Here is a 22,398-nt window from a genome sequence, read left to right as displayed (position 1 = left end):
CGCTCTCACTCACTCTGGACCAATTTCTAAACTTGTTGTCCCCATTAGTGACTTAGACACAAAAGCATGCGAAAATAGGGTCCAGGTTGAAAACTACCAAATTTCCATTAAACTCTGCACATTGTGGCCGGATGTTGTCAGTCCATAATGACTTTGAACAGGACTAGATAATGTCGGCAAGAGTGTCTCTTATTTAGGGAGACTGTTTTTTAAACAGAAGATCACATATTTGAGTCACACAAACCTCAAGGTCACTGCGTCCTGTTCCAGCATCCATGAATAAGACACTTCCCATTATCTGAGTGTACGTTGCATGAGGTAAGAGTCCACTAAATGATCAGATGACAAGATATTCGGGCGCACTCAAAGTCAAGCAAGGATTTAATACCTTCAGTAGGGTTTCGATTTCATTCTGAGATTATTCATTAATTAAAAATCAGTTTGTTAAATGACTTTTTAAAGAAAATTTAAAATGGTGCTGTTTTCAAGTGTCGCATGTAGTGCATTTAAAATCATTTGAATGTCAATACATGAAAACAGTGTAGAAAATTGAGTGTATCCAAACTGAATATTGTGGAACAGGCCGAGATCTCATACACAGACAAATAAATTCAAACTAACTGCTTTAGAAGCAGAAGATGACTCACAATGGAGATCATCTTTAATGTCTGTCCTTGATTGTGGAGATCTTGTTTATATTCATGCCTCACTCTCAGTCTTGACGTTGCTGGATTCAATACATTATGCTGCTATTTTAGCTATTTGACATGTCTCACTACCAAGTTATCTTAATTGTCTGCATAGGAATCAGCTGCCAACCTCATGATGAGGAGTATGAGTGTAAATGGAGACTTATATCAGATTAAGCTTGGGTAAACCAGATTGAAGTTACACTAAGCTTTTATTCCAACATTTTAATTTGTTTTAAGAATCAGAACAAATAGCTTGAAATGTGATTGTTTTCACCAGTGCCCTATTATGATATGATGGCATCTTTTATTTGCCTTTGTAGTATTATTTTTATACCTGGCAACAGGAAAAAGAGGCTTGCTGTCAGCGCATTGCCCCTGTTAATAGAAATGTTGAAATCCCATTATGCCTGTAAGTAAAACATAATTGTACTTTTTGTTGACTTGCTACATCAGATTTGTGATGGTGAGTGAGGAGATCTAATCTAAGGTCATGGAGCAAGTCCTAAGCAATTCATTGAATACAACAAAGCCTTGTATAGCAGCATTAACAGGAATAATCTGTCTCAAGCTTAGGGCACCATGCGGCGTCACTGCAAAAAGGTTATCTGGGAGATCATGGTGGGTGATGGAAGGCTCTGCGGACTCTGTCAAACAGCAAGCTGTGATGGTGCCATAAATACACTGTTTATCATTATGAATGTGGAAAAAAGTCAGACTTGACAGATCGTGCAGCAAACAAGATACTGCAAAGCAAAGTGACTTAATTAGACGTGTTGGAAAATAAAAGTCAATCTTTATAGACTAGACTCTTACTATGACTATTTGGTCTCTTCTAAAACAGATGTCTACTTGTTTTTTATAGGTTAAACATTCCAGATTTTTTGTGGTCCTGGTCGGAAAGCAAAAACCACAACATGCACAGAAAACTGAAATCATGAAAATCAAATGAAATCGCTGATGTGTGCTCATATTTGAAATACAGATATGCGCTTGTAAGTGTCAATCTCTCCTAATGACTATTAGGTTTGGTCCAGTTTTGGTTAAATGGTCACATGGTGTCGTACTTTCCACGCTCAATAATGGTGCGCCTAGATTGTACTTCAAAAACCCTTAAAATACTTTTCAGAATTTCACCATGCTTGTCAGTACTGACTCAGTGTGTTTCTGTAAGAATGATTGCATATGTCTTATCAGTGTTAACAGCTGTTTCTGTGTTTGCTCTGTGCATATAGCCTATGATTTGTTGATTATCAGGATTATTTTGAATGTGACATGTTGTAAAAACATTTTACAGAGGTCCGGGTCAGACCAAGACATCTGTTGGATTATTTTAGAACACATTACATTAAGCTACTCATCTAGACATATAGTATGTATAAAGCTGTAAAATGCATACTGTACACATAAACCTCTGCAGAATCACTAAAAAGGCCCGTTGATTATGCTAAGGACATATTTTTACGCTGCTGGAACGCCAAGGGAGGATGGCCAGGTAACGTCCCGGGTGTCGGTTCAGCTTTCATTTTGGAACTATTTTTGAACCATTAGGGGATGTCTTGGGGGAAGGTTTAGACAGCAGCCATACAATGTTGCAATGTTTGCTGGGAAAGACACCTGGCTTGATTCAAGAGGTAGACAATGAAGCTGTGAATACTCTGGCGCCCAGAACATGCATATTTTTTTTTTCTCAATCAAATACACTATAGGCTAGATCCAAACAATATAAAGCTTATTTAATTTTCTGAGACCGAGCTGACTGAACATAGGCTGAGAAGAGGGCATGACATGTACAAGCAAAAGCAATTACAACATCACTGGGATATACTGTGGGTGCTCCTAAAGATGCTGAAACAAATTCGATTAAAAAAAAAAAAAAATTTAAAAAAAACACTGTAAAAGCATGACAGGCTCCAGTTCCTGTCACCCTAGTCTCATCGCAGCACTGCAATACTAAATTACTTTTGTCAAGTTGTCAAGGAATCAGCAATCCATATATATCCGTCTGCCCACAGAAAAAGAAAAATACAAGAACAATATGAGCCCTGGTGTCTCAGCTGGACAGACAGCACTCAAATGGACAAAGACAAATCAGAAGCTTTAGAGAAATGTCAGAGTTGGACCATCGTGGTCCAACGCCTTGATAATCTGCAGATGTCAGGTTCTGTTGAGAGTACGACTAGCTGTGATGAAACAGGCCAGTGGCCGTAGGCTGTCCCCTCGGACTCTAAGGGCTTGCTGATTCAATCTCCATCAAAGTGACTCTGCAGGCGCCGCAGCGTGCTGATCCCTGCCTGGCATTTAGTCGGGGGCTTCTAAAAATGGGCAAATTCATGAACGTAGGCTTTCACCTAATTCAGCTGGTAGAAATGATGTTTGAGTCATATGTTTCAAAGGGTCAAACACTGACTGCTGCGGGGCCTGGGCATGAAGGTACTGAAGTAACAACATATAAATGACCTTGCCAAGCATTGGGTCTGCCACTATGCCGAGGAGGAGGATTGAAGAACTCTGAAAATCCAAGCAACATACAGTATCGTGGAGAGAAAAATGCAGATAAAATAGATATATTTATACTTTCATTCCACAAATCCATCTAGAAATTGACCAAATGTTAAACACCGCCCACATAAATGAAAACATTCAAGCGTGATCTGATGAATGAAAGAGCCCGACAGGAAAAAAATGAATGGCTGTTCATTCACAGATGTGCTCATATCCAATCTGTGAATGAAAGAAAAGCAGGGATTATGGTCTGAAATCACATACTGACAAATATGAGTGGTTGGGGGGGGGGGGGTCACTCGCGTGAGACACTTAACATTAAAAAAGTCTATATAATCTTTCTTGCCAACATCCAGCTTATCATTTATCTCTCAGATACCGGCTGGATGAATGGTATCTCCCATGCACGGACCTGTCTGGTGTACAGCTGTGGAGGGTGGGTGTTAGCCCCTCTACAAAGCAAGAATGAGGAGACAAAAGGGGGAGGGCGAGCTGCACAGCGAGGTGTTTGAACCGCAGCAGGTTGGGGGAGGGTGCTGTAAGACTGTTTACTGTCAGGTTGCGGTAATACCATCACATAATGGCAGCGTGTGTGGGCTTAATCCATAGATCCAACATCAGAATGACCTATATTTATTCACTGGCACGGTGCCTGCAAACCATGGCTGTGAAATAGATTTCATAAGTACAAGCTGAGGTTAAACTGGTATATGTGGTTGAGACTGGCAATCATAAAATATTGTATATCAGACAGTTACATGGCTGCTGATATGTCAACAGCAATCTGTACAACTTACAATGATTTTTTTGATCTTTGTAAAATGTTTGTGTATGAATGCTTTAATTAAAAATCTAATGTATCAAAGTCAATTAGATGCAACATGGCACAAACTGAGAGGACATTACTTACATTGCATTTCAACTTCAGTACAGATAGTGTTGGATTTCTTCAGCTCTTAAATGATTTTTGTTTGAGGGTGTTTGATTTTTTTCTGAAGACAAACATCTTGATAATGACTTGATACTAACTTGTCGGGATGAATTCTGAGAACATGTCAAGATCTGTGACTGTAAAGAATAACTCAACAGGAAAGCCACGGAAAGGGGAAGGAATGGGTTATTGATCCGAATGACCTTGTTAAAAAGTGCAAGGTTTCAAACAGGTGAAACACAGCAAATCATTTATCTGTCTGAGGACATGGGTACTATTTTCTAATTAAGGTTGCAACATTTGCTTTTAATCTTTAAAAGTAAATGGTAAATATTTAATTCAAACCAACCCTGATAAATTTTGTTATTCGCAGGTTTTTTTGTGTGGTTTTTTTTTTTGTTTCCACAGGGGTCCCAGGGTGACACCATCTCACGCATGTGAATCGATACATTAAATAAAATGTTAGTGTATCTGTTCCATGAGTCGGGTGAATGATGGATGTCAGAAACGCTTCTAAAGACGCTTTCTATGTGGGTTGGCCTTTACTGTAGCAATTCATTTCAAATAGGCATGAATTTAAATGATTATTGTTTCACTTTTCACAGCATTTCACATCGTTCTGCATTACAGTGTATGCGATCCTGTTGTTCTTATACTGGGTATGTCTATGAACCTGTGAAGTCAGTAAGGCTGTACAACAGCATCACTAAGTCTAATTGTACTTGGCAAATAACTGACTCAGATTCTGCTTTTGATGATAGTTTCAGGATTGTGTGACTGGGTAGTCTGTTCTGCTCTCCAGCTTTGAGCCCCATAGGCAGTCATGCCAGGATGAATTTGAGAGCTGCAGTGATATATCATAGCTTTTTCAGTTGCCAGGACAACACTATGCTGTACTGCACACAGAGACTCTTCTTTTTGTACAGGGATGGGAAAGTGAGGGTGTAACAGACAGGAGAAAAAAATTCATCTGAATAGTGATTGGAAAAGTACAGCAGGGGCATGTGTCTACTTTACATTCCCCCCTACTTGGTCTGTTTTAAAGCACTCAAGTTTATAATGGCAACAGCCAAGGAGAGTGCCTACAGATCTGTTTTTCTTGTAAATGACCAATCTAATCCTGGAGCCTCTTCTTGCTGGCAGCCCGGAGAAGCCATTGAAGAGACTCGTTATAAATGAGATCCACTGTGAGGGATGAACATAGAGGAAATCGAAGCCCTTGCTGCAACATGAATCTATCCATGTCACTTTAGATTGAGAGTGGGGGGCTTGCTCATTACAGTGCTCATGAGAACTGATGAGAGCGAGCTGGACAGCCGTAATCAAAGTCACACACCATTTGCCAAGCAACTCCTTTATCCATTTGATCATTTATGGTATTAGTCTACCCCCCCCCCCAGACCGAGGGTGTTGGAGATAGAACTAGGGCCATCCAAAACTGAAGCAGCTCTCAAGCTGCTGGACTGGATTCAAGAGGGTGTTCCTGCAAAGGAAGAAACCATCTGATATTCAGATGCACCTGTTTTCTCTCTCTGTGTGACACCTTCATTTACTCTCTCTTGCCTGCTCACTCACTTCATCCCTCAGTCACACACGTCAAACTTAGTTTAGGACGAATGCTCCTTCCTACATCCCCGCATCCGTCTTTCTCATTTATGTGCCTAATTTTGTATTTGTGTTGCCCCCACTCTTTCCCCCACTGCATCTGCTCTCCTATCTCCCTTCATGCATGTGTCTTTCACAGACAAGCTGTCCACTGTATGCTCTCAAACACAGCTTAACCTGAGAATGTGAAAGACTCTGCATGAACAGAATAAGAGCTTATCTTGTTTGCACAGCAGTGGATGTACAAGAATTGGTTTAACAGAGAATGGTTTCCCTTCCAGAGTCACACCATCAAAGTCAGGCCGCTTCAGGCAAACAACCCAAGTCATATCATCATCAGTCATCATGCCTGGCTTCCTCTGAGACTATAGAGCCTCATTCACTAGTTATTTATTATTCTTAAGAATGGTTCACACAACACACAAAAGGTGGGGGACTCGAGTCACATGACTTGATTCAAGTCAGACTCAAGTCGCAAATTTGAGGACTGGAGACTTGCTTGACCAACACTGACAAAAGACTCAAATTGGTATTCATGACTTGGCAAAGGACTTGACAGTTTTTATTAAGCTCAATAGTCTATTTGCATTTTTATAGATATTGAGCATGAACAGTTACCGTTTTGAAACATGATTGGGTGACTTTTAGTGCGGTGCGTGCAACACAGGCTTCAAGGACAGTGTCAAGCAGGAGAAATCAATACAAGACAGGATCGAGGATCTGAAAGCATGTCGAAAAGGATTCTCCTATACTTAAGCTTTTTTGTCTGAATTAGAAACGGTTGGGTAATATAAAGCTCGAGAGAAAATCAGCGTATGAATTCACAGATTTTCAAGACAGCTGCGTGATAATTCTGCTCGTGGTCCCTCACTAGTTCAAAGTCAATGTAACTCAACCACTCTCCCTCTCTCTAATCAACTGTGTGACAAATGCATTCCTGCTAGATCAGGCAAACAATATGGTAGTTTTCCTTGAGTATAAAAATTTCAGTGTTCTAAATTAATGGATGGAGGCTATTAGTCTACACAATCCACAGCAGAAAATAGTCTAGTAATAGTTATCTGCGATTGGCAACCATAGAAAAGTGCTTGCTTTGCATCTCTGCCTCATCAACCCATTCAAAGGGCATATTTTTCTCATGAACTCCGGACAATGGAAATACTTCGTTTGGTTTAGGCGAGGGGTGGCGCCTGGAATGAGCGTGCACTGCCGTGAAGGAGGAGGAGGTGGACTCATCCGTAATGATGACTGTTTTTGCACGGATATCAATACCAAGTCTCAAAATGACCACAAACCACAAAACTAACTAACTGTGATGGAAGTGGAGAAGAGTGATAAGGTAGCCCGACGGTCGTGCAGGGCAGCTGTCTGTGGGCTGCACCGAGGCTCTCTGCTCCGCTGATGACAGCACTCTCAGCAGCCCGGCAGGAGACACGCACACTTTTACTTTCTCTGACTGTGTTGATACCGATACTAGGCCTACATGTATTTGGATGTATCCACAATATCAACAAAAGAGTGGAAAGCAATATCAACAAAACTATTTTGTTAAATAAATATTTTTGCCAAAACGAATATAAAAGTAGTACTGATAATTTTTAACTAATTTTAACATGTATTAGTAAGTAAGAGTATTAATAAAGTATTGGTATTGATACGCACTATCCATAGTGGTATTTGTATTAGTAACATTCTAACCATACGCATCCCTAGTTGTAGAGACTAACTAACGTGCAGCTCTCTCATAACATTGCTTGCCACTGTACCCATTTCTCTCTTGTTTTTAGCACTTCTTTCATAGTGACTTGACTTGCTTGACATTTAGCAGTGACTCGATTTGACTTGCTTGAGTCTAAACACAGTGACTTGGGACTTGCTTGAGACTTGCACATGTGTGACTTACTCCCACCACTGACACGCACAACGTACTGGAGTTGCATCTTCAGCATCTACACTGCAAGAATATATATATCAGAATCAGAAATACTTTATTGATCCCCAAAGGGAAACTCTGTTACAGCAGCTCGTCTTTACGTCAGTGCACACAGGAGAAGTACTAGCAAAAAATATCAAATTTAATGTCTGAAAGAAAACTGGGAATAATTCAGCTGGTTTCCATGGAGTTTCCACTTGTTTCAATAATTTTGCCTAAGTAACTTAAAAGGGTAACTCCCCCGATTTTACACATCAGTGTCTGTTTCCAGGTGTTGAGGAATACTACTGCATATGTGTAAAAAGCCTTTAGTGTCTCCAGAGGGAGCTGTGTGTGACGTCTGATAAAGAAGACGTTTGAAAATGAAAGAAATCTGGGGGTGTGGAGTTAGAAGTGAGCGTACCAGACCTCTGTAGCCTGCTCCTCATCTCTGCTTGAGGCAAGAGGCTCCAGGCTACATTTGCCGCTACTAGCATAGCACACCCGAATCTCTGACAGAACTGTCGACGGTCGAGTTGCATCGTGGGTAATATGGGGGGCAGGTTGGACTTTGATGAGCCCTACAATGTTCTATGAGTGCAATGCTAAATGCACCCAGGTGCTCTTTTAAAAACAAGGCTAAATAAATCAAATAATTTCACTGGGAAAGTAAATGACATGGGCCAAGTTCAAGATTAGAGCTGTTTACTGAGTAGCTTTTTAAGCTTTTTTTCCCCATCTTCTCAAATGCAAGGGTTAGCTATTATTCTTTGTCTTATGATTGTACAATTAATATCTTTGGGTTTTGGTTAATTGGACAAAAGAAGAAATCTGGGAAATTTCGATGAGCATTTGTCATTATTAGACAAAACTATTGAGAAAATAATGTGCAAATTAATCAATTAAATCTTTTGTAGTGTAACATCTGAGTCCCCAGAGTGAGGTATTGTTATAGTTTTTATTTTTCATTATTGAAAAGGTGAGGGGAAAAAAAACCCTAATCTCAGTAAGCATCACTGAAGCACAACCAACTTTAATTTATTTATAGCATGACATTTTCAGTCTCATTTGCTATTTGCAAGTGAGAGCTTTTATCATATATTGATCTTATGGATTTCTTGATACACCAAAAGGACCCTGAGCGTCAGCTTTTCAGTATGGAAAGCAAGACACTGAGATTATTCTATTTCAGTCACTAAATGGAGAGAGCAACTGTTGCTAAGTAAATATGTGCTGCGTTGGTTAGAACAGTTTATTTTTACTCAGTGATTTTTGAAGCTGTCATTAAGACAAGGGTGTTTAATCTCTGCTTAATCTCTAACTTGGGCGATGTATTTACAGTGCTGGATGAATTCATTACAAATAAAAGACTGTAGAATAAGAAGCATTGACTGTAGCGTTAGTTGACGCTACTAACTACAGTGCATTGTTCAATGTAAGGTCTGAAACAGGTGGTCTTTAAAAATAAGGTGTTGTGCTTCTTGGCTAGCTATTGCTTTATCATTTGCTTTAGATAAAGAGATCATCTCACCTTGCAAATCCAATTTCTCACAACTTGAGTGTGTAATTACACTGTGAAGCTTTAGCACTTAAATATGCCATATTGCTATCTTTTACAAAACCCTGCCAGAAGGAAATGAACCCAAATCCAAAATCTGACAATATGGAAATATTCCAGCATTTACTATAATATAAAAAAATATAATGGAAAGACTTTGTCAAGGGCTAATTGAATGGTAAATGATTACAGTACGTAGGTCTTTTCCTTTTGCTCTCACTTGCAGTTTGAACAAATGATGCTGTACGCGACAGTCCCTCAGTAATCATTGACTTTTTAAATGACATCTTTGGATCTAATCTGCTATGTTTCTGGATGGAACAAAATATCAGAGAAAGTTATCTCCCCTCATTGCGGGGCCCTAATATAAAGGTTTTAGAAATGTTTTTACAGCTGTGTTTTGCTATTTGAAATAAGGATAGGGAAAAAAATATCCAGAAAAACTTTCCTTTCCTTGAGTGAAATTGACAGAGACAGGGGAGATGTATTTTTTAGAGGAATCAACTTTAGATACACCAGCACGATACCTGTGTTTAGCACAAAAAAAACCCACTTCAGTGACTAGGTACAAGTGGAATCATTGTGTTACATAAATCTGCAATAGTAAGTACTGTGATTGAGATCGGGTCCTCTACCAGAGGCCTGGGAGCTTGAGGGTTCTGCGCAGTATCTTTGCTGTTCCTAGTACTGCACTTTTCTGGACCGAGATGTCTGGTGTTCTTCCAGGGATCTGCTGTAGCCACTCCTCCAGTTTGGGGGTCACTGCCCCGAGTGCTCCGATGACCACGGGCACCACTGTCACCTTCACCTTCCAGACCTTCTCCAGCTCTTCTCTGAACCCTTGGTATTTCTCATGTTCCTTTTTCCTGATGTTGCCATCACTTAGTATTGTCAACCACAACGGCTTTCCTCTGCTGTTCGTCCACCACCATGTCGTCTGGTTGGTCAGTCTGAATCTGGAAGTCCCACAGGATCTTGGCTCGGTCATTCTCTACCACCTTTGGAGGTGTTTCCCACTTTAACCTCGGGGTTTCCAGTCTATACTCTGTGCAGATGTTCCTGTATACTATTCCAGCCACTTTGTTATGGCGCTCCATGTATGCTTTCCCTGCCAGCATCTTACACCCTGCAGTTATGTGCTGGATTGTCTCAGGGGCCTCTTTGCACAGCCTACACCTTGGGTCTTGTCTGGTGTGGTAGATCTGGGCCTCTATTGCTCTGGTGCTCAGGGCCTGTTCCTGTGCAGCCATGATGAGTGCCTCTGTGCTGTCCTTCAGTCCAGCCCACTCTAGCCATTGGTAGGATTTCTTGATATCTGCCACTTCAGTTATGTTCCGGTTTGTCCTCCCATGATGGTCCCTCCTCCAGCACCTCTTCCTCTGTTCCCCATTGCCTGAGACATTCACTGAGCATGTCATCTGTTGGGGCCTTATCTTTGATGTACTTTGGACCTTGGATGTTTCATCCTGGATAGTGGCTCTCACACTCACTAGTCCACAGCCGCCTTCCTTATGGCTAGCGTACAGTCTCAGGGTGCTGGATTTGGAATGGAACCCTCCATGCATGGTGAGGAGCTTTCGTGTCTTAACATCTGTGGTCTGTATCCCTTCCTTTGGCCACCTTATTATTCCCGCAGGGTATCTGATCACTGGCAGGGCGTAGCTGTCTATTGCCTGGGTCTTGTTCTTGCCATTGAACTGACTTCTTAGGACTTGCCTTACTCGTATTTGGCAGTTGGTGTTTTCCTTGTTACCTCTTCGAGGCTGCCATTTGCTTGTGGTATTGTACTTGTACTTGTAGCCATCCTTAATGTCTGCTATTGTTCCTTCTGGGAGTGAGACCTTCTGTGTGGACTACCTTCTCTTTGTCACAATTCGACTACACTTCTCAAGCCCGAATGACATCCCAATGTCAGCGCTGTAGATCCTGGTGGTGTGGGTCAGTGAGTCGATGTCTCGCTCGCTCTTAGCAATGAAGTCTCTTAGAGTCCTGTTGATGTTGTACATCTCCAAGCATTCAGTGATCCATGTGTGTGGCACTGAGTCATATGCTTTCTTGTAATCAATCCAGGCAGTGCACAGGTTGGTGTGTCTCTGTGCTTTGCTCATGTATTGATCCATGTGCCCACTTATCTTAGCCATGATGATGCCTGAGCTTCCATGTTGTGGAGAGACAGGTTATTGGCCGATAGTTGGATGGGACTGTACCCTGCAGGATCCTTCAGGATCAGGATTGTACGCCCTTCGGTAAGCCATTCAGTGGCGTCCCATCCCTTAGCAGCTGGTTCATTTGTGCAGATTGTGCTTGTGGTATTCCACACTGGTATTTCATTCACTCATCATCATCATCATCATCAGGTAGGTAGGTCATGCCGTTCCACACTGGATGATGGTCATCCAGCTTTCCCCATGTGAAAGTCCTGTGACTTACTAGTTGAGCTATCCAGCCACATATTGGGAGCTCATCCAGGATATGAACCCGGGTTCTCTCAGATAGATAGATTAGATAATCTAGATAGATAGATTAGATAGATATAAATAAAGTGATGGACTATACACACGTATCCAATCTAAATCTGTTTGTACATTTGTCCTTGAAATAATTACTGGCTAATTTGGTTTGCTCATGCTTTATGAATCAATTATTTGTCCAGCACGCATTTGGTTGACATTTGCTTTTATGTGAAATTTCTCTGTCATCATCTGTCTCAAACACACCAAAACACATACAGCATGCGCACAAACACCAGTCTGCATATCTTACACACACTACATTATGCATAGTGACTACTACGGTATCCTTTTGTTCTCTCACACAGGCTTGTTTTTTCCCCCCATTGTCACGAATGGAAACAAAGACTAAAATGTATAAATGTAGAATGATGACAGCAAAGCAAAATAGCACTAATGCATCACTCTCTTTCCAGGTGCTGAGTGAGTTGAGAAAAGGCACTGTTCAGAGAATATATCTAGGTTATTCATTAAAAACATAACCGTCACTCACACTACATACAGACTTAAAGGTCCAGTATGTAGGATTTAGTGGCATATAGCAGTGAAATTCTAGTTTGCAACCATGTGAATACCGCTCGCATCACCCTCCCCTTCTGAGCGTGTAGGAGACACTACGGTGGCCGCGAAACTCGCAAAACGGCCAGCGTTTGATTTGTCTGTTCTGGGTTACTGTAGAAACATGGCAGCGCAACATGGCGGCCTCCGTGGAAGGACACCCACTCCCTATGTAGATATAAAGGGCTTATTCTAAGGAAAACAACAATTCTTATTTTCAGATGATTATACACTAATGAAAACATACTTAAATAAATATTATATTCCATTTGTGCCAATAGCTCCTCCTAAATGTTACACACTGGACCTTTAAGCTATGAAAAATGACAAAAGACATTTACAGGAATCTCTTTGTATTTATACTGTTGGAAAATCACATCTGTCAACACAGTCATGTTAAAGATGAGCAATAGCAGTATGGGACAACACTTAATATGACAATATGTGAAACTGTGAGGTGTGGCCTTTGACAAAAATCATAATAACACTAAAGTCAAATTTGAGAATAGCTGGCCTCTCGACTTTAAGAGATTGCTCTTGAAGCAAGTGCAGTAAACAGAATCTAAATGTCAAGCATTGGGATAAACTTTTGCAACTTTAATGACAGCTACTTCTCCTATAGAGGTCGTCGAGATATGTGCACTGGAAGGCAAAAGGGCCAGCGGTTTTGCAAAGGCACCAATCATAAAGCATTAAGAATGTGCCAGAGATTGTGCTGACGAGCAGAATCTCCTTCACGGACTGTAAAGGGCAGCAGGCAATGCGTTTATGCAGACCCTGGGTCGCAGGATTAAAAAGAAGAAGATTGCCTCACAGAAACCCCAATGGTCCACCACGAGGAGAGCAATCAGTTTGCCGCAATGACATTTCCCCTGGAATTCCAATACAGGAGACAATAAAGATAGGGGCTGAGAGATGTATGTGTGTCTGTTGGATAGGGAGAGAAGTAGTTACATCTGCAACCAGAAATCCTTTATTTTTAATTTAATTATATCTTCCAGTTTCCTGGATTTCTTGCACATGGTTTTAACTGCTGCATTTATTTATTTATTTTTTTTTAAATCGCAGTATTGCTTAAAATAAGACAGCTAGTACTGCCTTAGTCTAATTGTGCACCATTCTTTTTCAATTTACTGCTCAGTTTGATCACATGGATGTTGCGCAGTCAAAGATTATAAATGGTTATGCGTACTAGAAGTTTTTGATATACAATAACATAAGATTTTAAGATTTACAGTATGATTAATTGTACAGTCATGCTTGCTTATTATGGAAAGGAGATTATTGTTGAAAGAGGTGTATGACCTTCCCTGGAGAAGCTCTGAGTCAGGTGAGAGGAAAACACTGAGGTAATTAGAAGCACAGCATACTGAATGGTAATGAGGCCTTTTCCCCCCGTTGCAGGGTCCGACAGTCAGAGGCCCTCCAGCTCTTTTTATTCAAGTCTCCTGTGGGTCAGCCAGTGGAGGGAGGGCGTTCGGCCGCCATTGATTTCCCCTCTCCAATGCACCGGTTTTGAAGATCAATGCAACATGAAGGTATTTGTGTCCTCATTAAAGCTGTTTGCTCAGCGGATCGATGCAGACTGAACCCCCAGCTTGGTTTGGCTGACAATATACCAGCCTACAGAGGTGTCAGACCTGTTATGGTCGAGTTTAAAGTACTTAAATCCTTTACCTTGCTAATAGCACAGTATAAAAATACTCGAATATGAGTGAATGTCCTCCATCCAAAACTTAAGTTAACTAAAAGTGACAAAATAGTAGCAGAAAAATGTACTCAAGTATCAAAAGTGAAAGTACATTACTCATCCCAAAGGTTGGTTCCCCTAATGTTGTTGTCTGTTACCATGTCTTATAGCCTTCAAAAGAACACTTTTGTTTGGTTAATTAGTTCAACAAATATTCCCAGAAGGATTCTACATAACGCTTGTAATCTTGTTGTTAAGCAATACCGTTCACTACTGGGAGTGTTCACTAATGGTTCCTGCGTGCTGATTTTTAAACATACCGTCACAGAACATCTGGAGAACGTTCCTTGAAGGTGCTTGTAACTATGCAATGTTCTGGTCGGTTTACGAGTACATTGTGGGAACCACATCTTTTATCATCACACAAGAAACTTGTTATAAGAACTTCCTTGGTGAGAATTTGTAAGAATGTTCTAATATCATCAGAAAAATATTGCCATGAAATTTTCGCAGCCAAAAATGATTTAATGGTATTGTAATCTACAACGTAACTAGCAACTTGTCAGATAAATGTAGTGGAGTAAAAAGTATAAAATTTCCCTGTAAAAATATTAAGTTGTACAAGACGGAACAGGTACTTGAGTAAATGTTATTAGTTCATTTCTACCTCTTGGTGTGAAATTTGTGGCAAACATAAAATAAGACTGCAACTCCAGTCACAGGGGCAGGATCTCATCTTTAGCATTGCAAAGCACAAGGAAATTGTAGTACTTACAATACTGACTGAGCTTCCAATGGTGCTTTTTCAGGCTAAAGTTCAGTAAATACAATATAAAACAAGGCTATGGGTTGCATATTGACAGTCTCAAGGGGCACAGGCTAAAGCCATCTCAAAAAATATGCTGACATCTCCCTCTGCCTATTCCCGCAAGCATTCAATTCTTTATCTCACTCTTTCGACCTTTGACCCCACACATTTATGTCTCCAAGGATACTATAATTTGTAACTGTTCTGTAAACCTTCTTCGACCTAATCTACGTCACCTCTCCACCTCTGGGTTTTCTTACACCTGCCCGAGTATGAATTACAAATGCACACACACAAGTAGTCAGTCTTTAAAGACCACATCATCACCACTGACCCAGAGTTCCTGAAGCTGTCTTTAGAAGAGTTTGCGGCAGCAACTGTTGTACATTCAGCTGTAAAGTTATGAAAAAAATGCCGTACCCCATGGGGTACAGCTTAAGTGCTGTTGATTGATTTTTATTTGATTAAAAATTAACTGACACTGCAGTTTTAACAATCACTGAGGATAAAACACAATAAAGCCTATGGCTTATTTCCACTGGGGTCCTCCAACATACAATAAACACCACAAACAATAACACTAGACAAGCACACATGGGTGATCACCACATTGGTCTTATAAAACTATTAATCCTTATTTGTGCCATAGTGAAACCTCACCAGTCATTAAGCGTTATGCAAGGAGGCTTAATCATCTGAATACATACGTATGTCATTATTAGAGGTCACCACATAAACTCTCCATGATGCCAAGTCATGAGCAGCATATGCACGCCAGTAGATTATCTAAACTATGGAAAATCTTTACAGATAGTCAGTCAGTCACAGACAATTGTCAGGTCTGTGAATATGAGCAGGATGTTAAAATGCTAACATTAGAAAATGTAAGTTAGCTGAATGAATGCAGAACGATATCTGTGTACACTATATTGTACAACAACTATGCTATTTTTATGGAGATGATGAGAACAGAAGCAGAGAAATCACGCACCTCACTATGTTCACATTAGTCTTTAGGGAAGTGAGCTACATCCTTCCCAGGGTGCCCTATCCAGTGCAGGCTAATGAACATCTTTCCCTGCCACCCAGCGCCTGCATCATTTCAAAACTGGACTTCACAGCAAAGGAAACCTTCACAGCTGCTCTCCCCCCCTCAGGGTTCTAAATGGGTGCACTCAGTGATTTGCTGCTGCAAAATGCTCCAGATAGAGCCGACTCAGAACTAAAAATGACCCACTGTGTACCTAGAGCGTTAGACATTATAAAAGCCACCTTTCACACATTTATCCCACATCTATGTATCTTGCAGTAACACGAGGTGGGTCTGTCTTGTGCAGCACACAACAAAACCAAATTCAAACACTGTAACACAAATCTTGTGTTTTTCAACCATACTTAAGTCTAACGGTGGAAAAGAGACCAAAACATGATGATCACTTTTGGAGAGGGAGTGAAAGAGCTTCAGTAGTTCAGCCAGTGTGCATTTTAAAGTAAGACTATTGCAACAGCTTCATGCCATGTGCTGTACATGCCACCTGAGTCCACACAGACAGCCCACAGCACTCACCATCCTTGCGGTGGTAGTTGATTTGCACCTTGCGCTCCTCTGAGCCCAGCAGCGCTTGGGCCACCTGGGCCACCGCGTGCCGGCTGGTGAACTGGCCGTGCAGGAAGTCACAAGTGCACGGCTTCTGCATGACGTCTGGCCTGGAGAAGCCTGTCATCTCGCAGAAGCCGTCATTACAGTAGATAATAGCGCAGTTCTGCACCCGGGCATTGGCTATGATGAATTTCTTATCTGTAAAGGGGTAAAGGAGAAATTGGGGGAGGAAGAATATTAATTTGTTCATGGGCAGAATATCATCTAAACAAAACCAATGTTTACTTGTTATTAAACATGTGGCTATATCAATTCATACATTAAAACAATAAATACATTAACAGGGATATGAAAGAATATGAAAAAATGATAACATTTCACAAAAATATAAATACAGGTAGGTGGGTGTAATGGGCTAACATGGGATTATCACAAACAGGCTGGACTGCTTTATACTTGTTTATACTAATCATGTGATCATGAAAGCTTGATTATTGCACTGTCTATGATCGGAGTAGCATTCTATATGACATTTTATTTAAAATAGAAAAATGAGAGGAAAGCCCACATTGTCAGCTGTAAAACCAGATTTATGGCACAAGTGATGATGGTTTACTCCTTTGCTTTATTCAATAGGCTTCCAGCATGGTGTGCAGCAACACAGCACTGCAAATCTATGAAAACTAAACATAACTGGAGGGTTTAATAAGGGCAAAGACGGTATTTTTGGGATATGAGCTGAAAGTAATTAAATCCCATAATCCTTGTTTCTCATATTCAGCTTTTTAAACTACAATTTCCACTGGAGCAGGAGAGTAGCTACAGCACTACAGAACTGTAAAACAAACCGGGTGCTTGATAAGGTAGCAGGATAATTAACTTATGACTTCTCATGGACCTCTGACGTATAGTTTAGCAAAATCACTGGAAAAATAAAATTAGTCCATTGTAGCCTATCTGCATCGGGACCCTTGCTATTATAAAAAGGCCTATTAGGCGATTTCCTAACGACTAAATAATTGTTCTCAGGATGCAGCAGGACCAACCGCAGACAAAAGGCAGGCAGCACAACACAACCCACACAGCACTGGACACCAGGGAAAGGTACTCACTTTGTCCTTCGAATTTCCGAATAATTACTCCCAAAAATGTGTTTTGAGGCGCAACATGACCCCTCCGGACAGGCATGGTTCCCCTTCAAATATAATGATGATAAAAAATCTTTGGCTGTCCAAGTAAGAGCAAGCCGGTCCCCCAAAACGCCTTCCGTCAAGTTCTAGCGGGTGATAACCGAAGCCAGAGGGGCTCCCCGTTTTCTTTGTCACCAGTCAGTCATTCTCCTTAGAAAATCTCCCCCCTCTATTTTTTACCCGACACCCTCGTGTTTCCCTTATTTCAACTCCGTTGCGTTCCCGGTTGAAGACATCGCAGAGGCTTCCCAGCGCTCCTCGCCGATGTAAAGCGGAAAAGAAAGGAGTCGGTAAACCGCAGTTTAACCAACATTTCCCCGTCGCTCCTCGAAAGCACTGTGCGCGTTTGTGTCGGCGCGTGAGTGGATGTGCGTGTGTGCGCGTGGGGGGTCTATTGTTGAGAAGGGAGGACGGATGGTCTCTGAGGCCAATGGCTGAGAGGATGACAGACCGGAGAGGCGCAACACCAACACTGCGAAGGGAAAAACCCACATGGATGCGTAGACAAAGCGGCAGACGTAGAGATAGTAGAGGCAGGGCTATCTTGTAACGGATACTGTAACGCGTTACAGCGATGTTAGCTTACTACTCCCTGTTTTGTTTCATGAGCGGGTTTATAGTAAGCAGCATGGACGATTTGTAATTACCTTCTAGCTTATCGTATCAAACTTGGACAAAATATTACCTCGTCTCTCCGTTCATTTCCGACCTTATCGATGTCACATAGCGTTTAAAATTAAGGTAGCTTAGTGAGTGCTAGCTAGCTTAACTTAACTGAAGACTTACTTTGATTCTATGATGCGAATGGTGTAGAACAGCAGTGTAATTTGACACAAAGGCAAGAAATCATGACGGCGAGTAATGAAACATGACTTTTGACATTAATGAGTGATTACTTTCGGCACACCTGTGACTTTTCTCGGAGTCACGAGCCCAACAGTGCTGTGAGGGGTGACGTCAGGGCAGGAAACGCAGGTGTATCGCCTCTCTCATTAATGGAGAGCCCTAGAGCACGAATGGGTTGGACGGTCGTGTTTTAAATGTCTTCTCTAGCCCCGAGTTCCCGCTTTGCTTTCCACACATTGTGTGCATAAAATGTGACAGAGCTCCACTGTCACTGCTTCGGAGGAAAAGAGGCCCGCTGCCGCACGAGCAGGCGCTGGCCATGGTGCTGTCGAGGCATTTCACTTTTCCTCCTGCTGGTGGTATCAGTACAATTTAGACATTTTGTAAGCGGCTTATACAGAGTGAGAAGTCGGGGGGTCGGCTCAACGCCTTGCTCGAGGACACTTCAGCAGGACATAGGACAAACTGGAACTGAAAGACACAAAATGAGAGATTGTGGGCATTGAACTTGAGCCCTTGTGTTTACAAGACAGTTTCGCTATAAGCAGTAGGCCTATTATTAATTGTGATGCCTTGTAGGCAGCATTTTAATGTTGGTCTACGATGAGCTAATTTTAACTGATTTATAGCCCGTTGAGTTTATTCTAAAATAATGCATCATATTTTATTTATTAATCATATGTTTTGTATAAACTCATATTCTGCAAAGTAAATAGTAACTACAGCTGTCAGATAAATAAAAAGAACAATATTTCCCTCTGACATGCACTAGAGTAGCCTAGAAGTATAGAAAAAGCATAAAATATTTGAAGTTGAGCAGAAAAATGTACTTAAGTATAGCACTTGAGTAAATGTACACTGTTATTTTATGGATTCCTATTGGGAAATTGTCATTGTTTTGCACTTGCCCATCTAGTGATCAGAGCATTAGATCATTTAATTGTTTATTTAAAGATCCCCATTAGAAGCAGATGGGGGGTGGGGGGTTGGTTTGGAGAGAAGGTGGCATATGCTGCTTTTACGACCTTTTGTTTAAACAATGGCTACAGTAGATTCCATGTGAAGGCAGCCTTTGTACAACATTTTTCTCCTTGTCATACACCGACAGCTTTCTTCGGCTACAGCATGTGTTATTTTTTTCCCCCTGCGGCTTGCGGACTGCCTATTGCAGAGATTCTATTGGCTGCTTTATCATTTTTATCAGCACTAATCTGCATCTCGTTGCCCACATCCAATTTGTCATCACAGTTAACACTGCAATGATATCTGAATCCATAAAAACAAGTTAATCCGCAACACAAATCTGTTTTTCTCTCTTTCATTTCCCCCTCTCTTCCCTCTCTCTGTCTCTGTCACACAGCAAGCACGACTCACTGACTCACAGCGGTGAAACAGTAAAGGGTAGGCCTGCCCTTGAGTCATATTCATATTAAAGGGAGTGACAACATTAATTAATTGTATTTTAGCTCATAATATGCTCACTGAATGGACAGCTGGAAGTGACGAACACCATTTTTACACAGAGGAGAGCATAAGCCTCAAGAAGTATGTAGCTCCTGCACACACACATCAAAATCAGCTTGTTTATTACTGTAGTTCAGTACAGTAGATATGCAGGAATTCCTCTTTGGGATATTGCAGGACACATGTACTTAGACACAACTATTTAGTATTGCAGTCAAAATTGTTGAAAATGTTGACTAGCAAAAGGATTAGGAAAAAGCCGGATTGAAATTTCTTGAATGCAAGTGTGGGAATCTCCTCTTCTGCAAGACAAACAAAACCTTCACTCAGACAATTTCAAAAGCCACCTAAAAGAGATATGTTTGCACTAAAAGCTCATTCTACGCACACCTCAATTTTAGACTTTTAATATTTATTAATTTATATTAGTTACAACATAAAACCAGTGGGAAACTGGGGAAACAGACACATTATTGCCTTGGGAAGCTACAGACAGCTACAACCTACAGGTCCATTTCAGCACAGTGGACAGGTCCCTGGGCTTAACCCTCGTCTCACCTGTCATTTGTGGATTTGAATTTGAAATGAATATCCCCCTCTGGATTAATTGTAATATTTTTTGATGACCCCCTGACCTTTTATTCAGGTCAAAATGTTAATTTGTCCAATACTTTTGATTTATCACCAAATACCTGGAAAACTTATGACATTCCCAACAGCCTCAGCTGTACTTTGTGTTTAGTGCCAATGAGCAAATGTTAGAATGCTAACACACTAAACTCAGATGGTGAACAGGGTTAACAAATATATATGTGTGTATGATTACCTTTGAAAACTCCACCATTAAGAGGCCACATGCCAGGAGCAGGTTTTCTGATGCTAAGTTCCTGGAAACAAGCCACATGAAAAGATCTGGTTCTGAAAACCACAGTGCAGCATGGGGATTTATTTTGGGTGAGGTGGCTCAATCAGGTTGAGTTAAGTACAACAAATGTTGCACAACTCAAAATGTGCTCCACCAATTGGTAGAGAAGCTTACTGGCAGCGTGTTATGCAGATATTTTCTGAGAAGTGACAATAATACCAGTGTGCTCACGTCTTCTTGTTTCCATGTGCTCCTTGAATATCTCTTACCAGATGCTACTGGCAAGGAGGCTCAGTGGTTTATGGGAAGTGAAAGCTATAAATAGATAAAACTGTATTTACTCTCCATTTATCTGGAACATCACTTATCTGTTTATGCCCTTTATGAGACTGCATCATACCAGCCAGGTTTATGAGTCGCGGTAAGAGAAGGAAATTAAGTTATGTTCCTAAGATGCTGTTAAAGGTTTAATGAATAATTAAGTGGAAATTAAACAATGCAAGAGGGATGTAGTTCTTGGTGGTAATACACGAGGGAATTCTGAAGTAAAGCTAGAGGGTTTGAGAATATTTCAGAAGAGATATTTGTTGTGGTTATGAGTTCAGCTGTGCAACCTAGTGATCATTTCTATCAGACTGAAATATTAAGACCCTTTGCCTCTTGGGAAATATTCATATTCATATATTCAATAGTCAGGAAACTTGCATGTAACTCGACATCATTGCAAACGAGGGCCACCTCAATGGTTCTTTGAGTTTAAATAAAGGTTTCAATGAATGATTGAATATCGCTAGTGTTAAACTAGTGTAGCTGGCGAGCTAACAAATAACACACTATCAAGCCAGGAGCATGCTAGCACTAGTCAGTCATAATAGCTCTACTAGATTATTTATATTTTCTCAGTACTCTGTTTACTCTCCCTGGCATTTTAAACAGAGTTATTAACGGGGGACAAAAAGCTTTCAAAGCTAACGAGTTTGCTAACTGTCGACAAGCTTGCAACGGGACAATAAATAAACAGTGTATTCAAAAATTGTATTTGTACCATTGACTCCTGTCTCATTAATGTCTACAAATTATTCCTCTTAAGTGGAGTAGTTTATGCTCCAACAGAGAAGGGAAAATAAAAGTGGATGGTGCAACACAGCTAATAAGCTACAATAGTTTCCTCCATTTTGGACTCTCCAGCTCTCCATTCCCTCAAAGGTCAGCACTGTCAAGACAGTCTGCTTTTGGTCAATGGCGCAAATTTGAGTTTCAAAATTCATCAAGTTGAACTTAACATGAAAAATGTTAGCAGATTTACTTATTGCAGCGATTCTGTTAAAATTAATTGAATTTGCTGCAAAATGTCACCATTTTAAAGGCTTCTTGTGACCGAGGGGAAAAAAACTAAAGTTTGTCTCAAGCAAAGGCTTTGTTTGAGCAAGGATGGACATTAATTCTCTGGGTTTTGGTAGGACATGCCTAAGTTGAAAAAGGATAGAGCTGAAACCGAAACTGTATAATTAGAGCTGAGTCAGCAGGTGAATGATTACAACTTTGCCCTATGGGATCATCGCCATCATTATGATGTATTGCGACAGACAAAATGGTTATTACTGTAGAGTGTAACCTTGCCCTGGACACTGCTAATTAGATAGACTAATACCAAACATTGCAAGCTC

At 40.9% G+C, this 22,398-nt stretch overlaps 1 protein-coding gene and 1 long non-coding RNA gene across 9 annotated transcripts in view; one reads left to right on the top strand and one right to left on the bottom strand.

Annotated features, from left to right (window-relative positions):
* The window catches only part of LOC122872283 (potassium voltage-gated channel subfamily H member 7-like), a 78,390-nt gene extending 60,200 nt beyond the window's left edge, over positions 1-18,190 (bottom strand). For 3 of the 5 annotated variants that reach the window (XM_044188292.1, XM_044188293.1, XM_044188294.1), the window contains exons 1-2: positions 17,479-18,190; positions 16,334-16,564 (exon numbers count right to left, since the gene is read on the bottom strand). In XM_044188292.1, coding sequence (XP_044044227.1) covers positions 16,334-16,564; positions 17,479-17,554 — 307 coding nt within the window. In that variant the 5' untranslated portion in view covers positions 17,555-18,190. The remainder of the gene's footprint in view (positions 1-16,333; positions 16,565-17,478) is intronic. The other 2 variants (XM_044188296.1, XM_044188295.1) reach the window with 2 other exon arrangements.
* LOC122872287 overlaps positions 10,703-22,398 on the top strand; it is an 80,397-nt gene continuing 68,701 nt past the window's right edge. For 3 of the 4 annotated variants that reach the window (XR_006377068.1, XR_006377067.1, XR_006377066.1), the window contains exons 1-2: positions 10,703-10,766; positions 13,673-13,806. This is a non-coding gene — a long non-coding RNA (uncharacterized LOC122872287). Of the gene's footprint in view, positions 10,767-13,672; positions 13,807-17,395; positions 17,471-22,398 lie in introns of all 4 variants that reach the window. The other variant, XR_006377069.1, reaches the window with a different exon arrangement.

This window comes from Siniperca chuatsi, linkage group LG24, assembly GCF_020085105.1.
Source record: "Siniperca chuatsi isolate FFG_IHB_CAS linkage group LG24, ASM2008510v1, whole genome shotgun sequence".
In the NCBI taxonomy this organism is placed as follows: Eukaryota; Metazoa; Chordata; class Actinopteri; order Centrarchiformes; family Sinipercidae; genus Siniperca; species Siniperca chuatsi.
The sequence above is the reverse complement of the archived record's forward strand: the minus strand, read 5'-3'. Positions and strand labels throughout refer to the sequence as shown.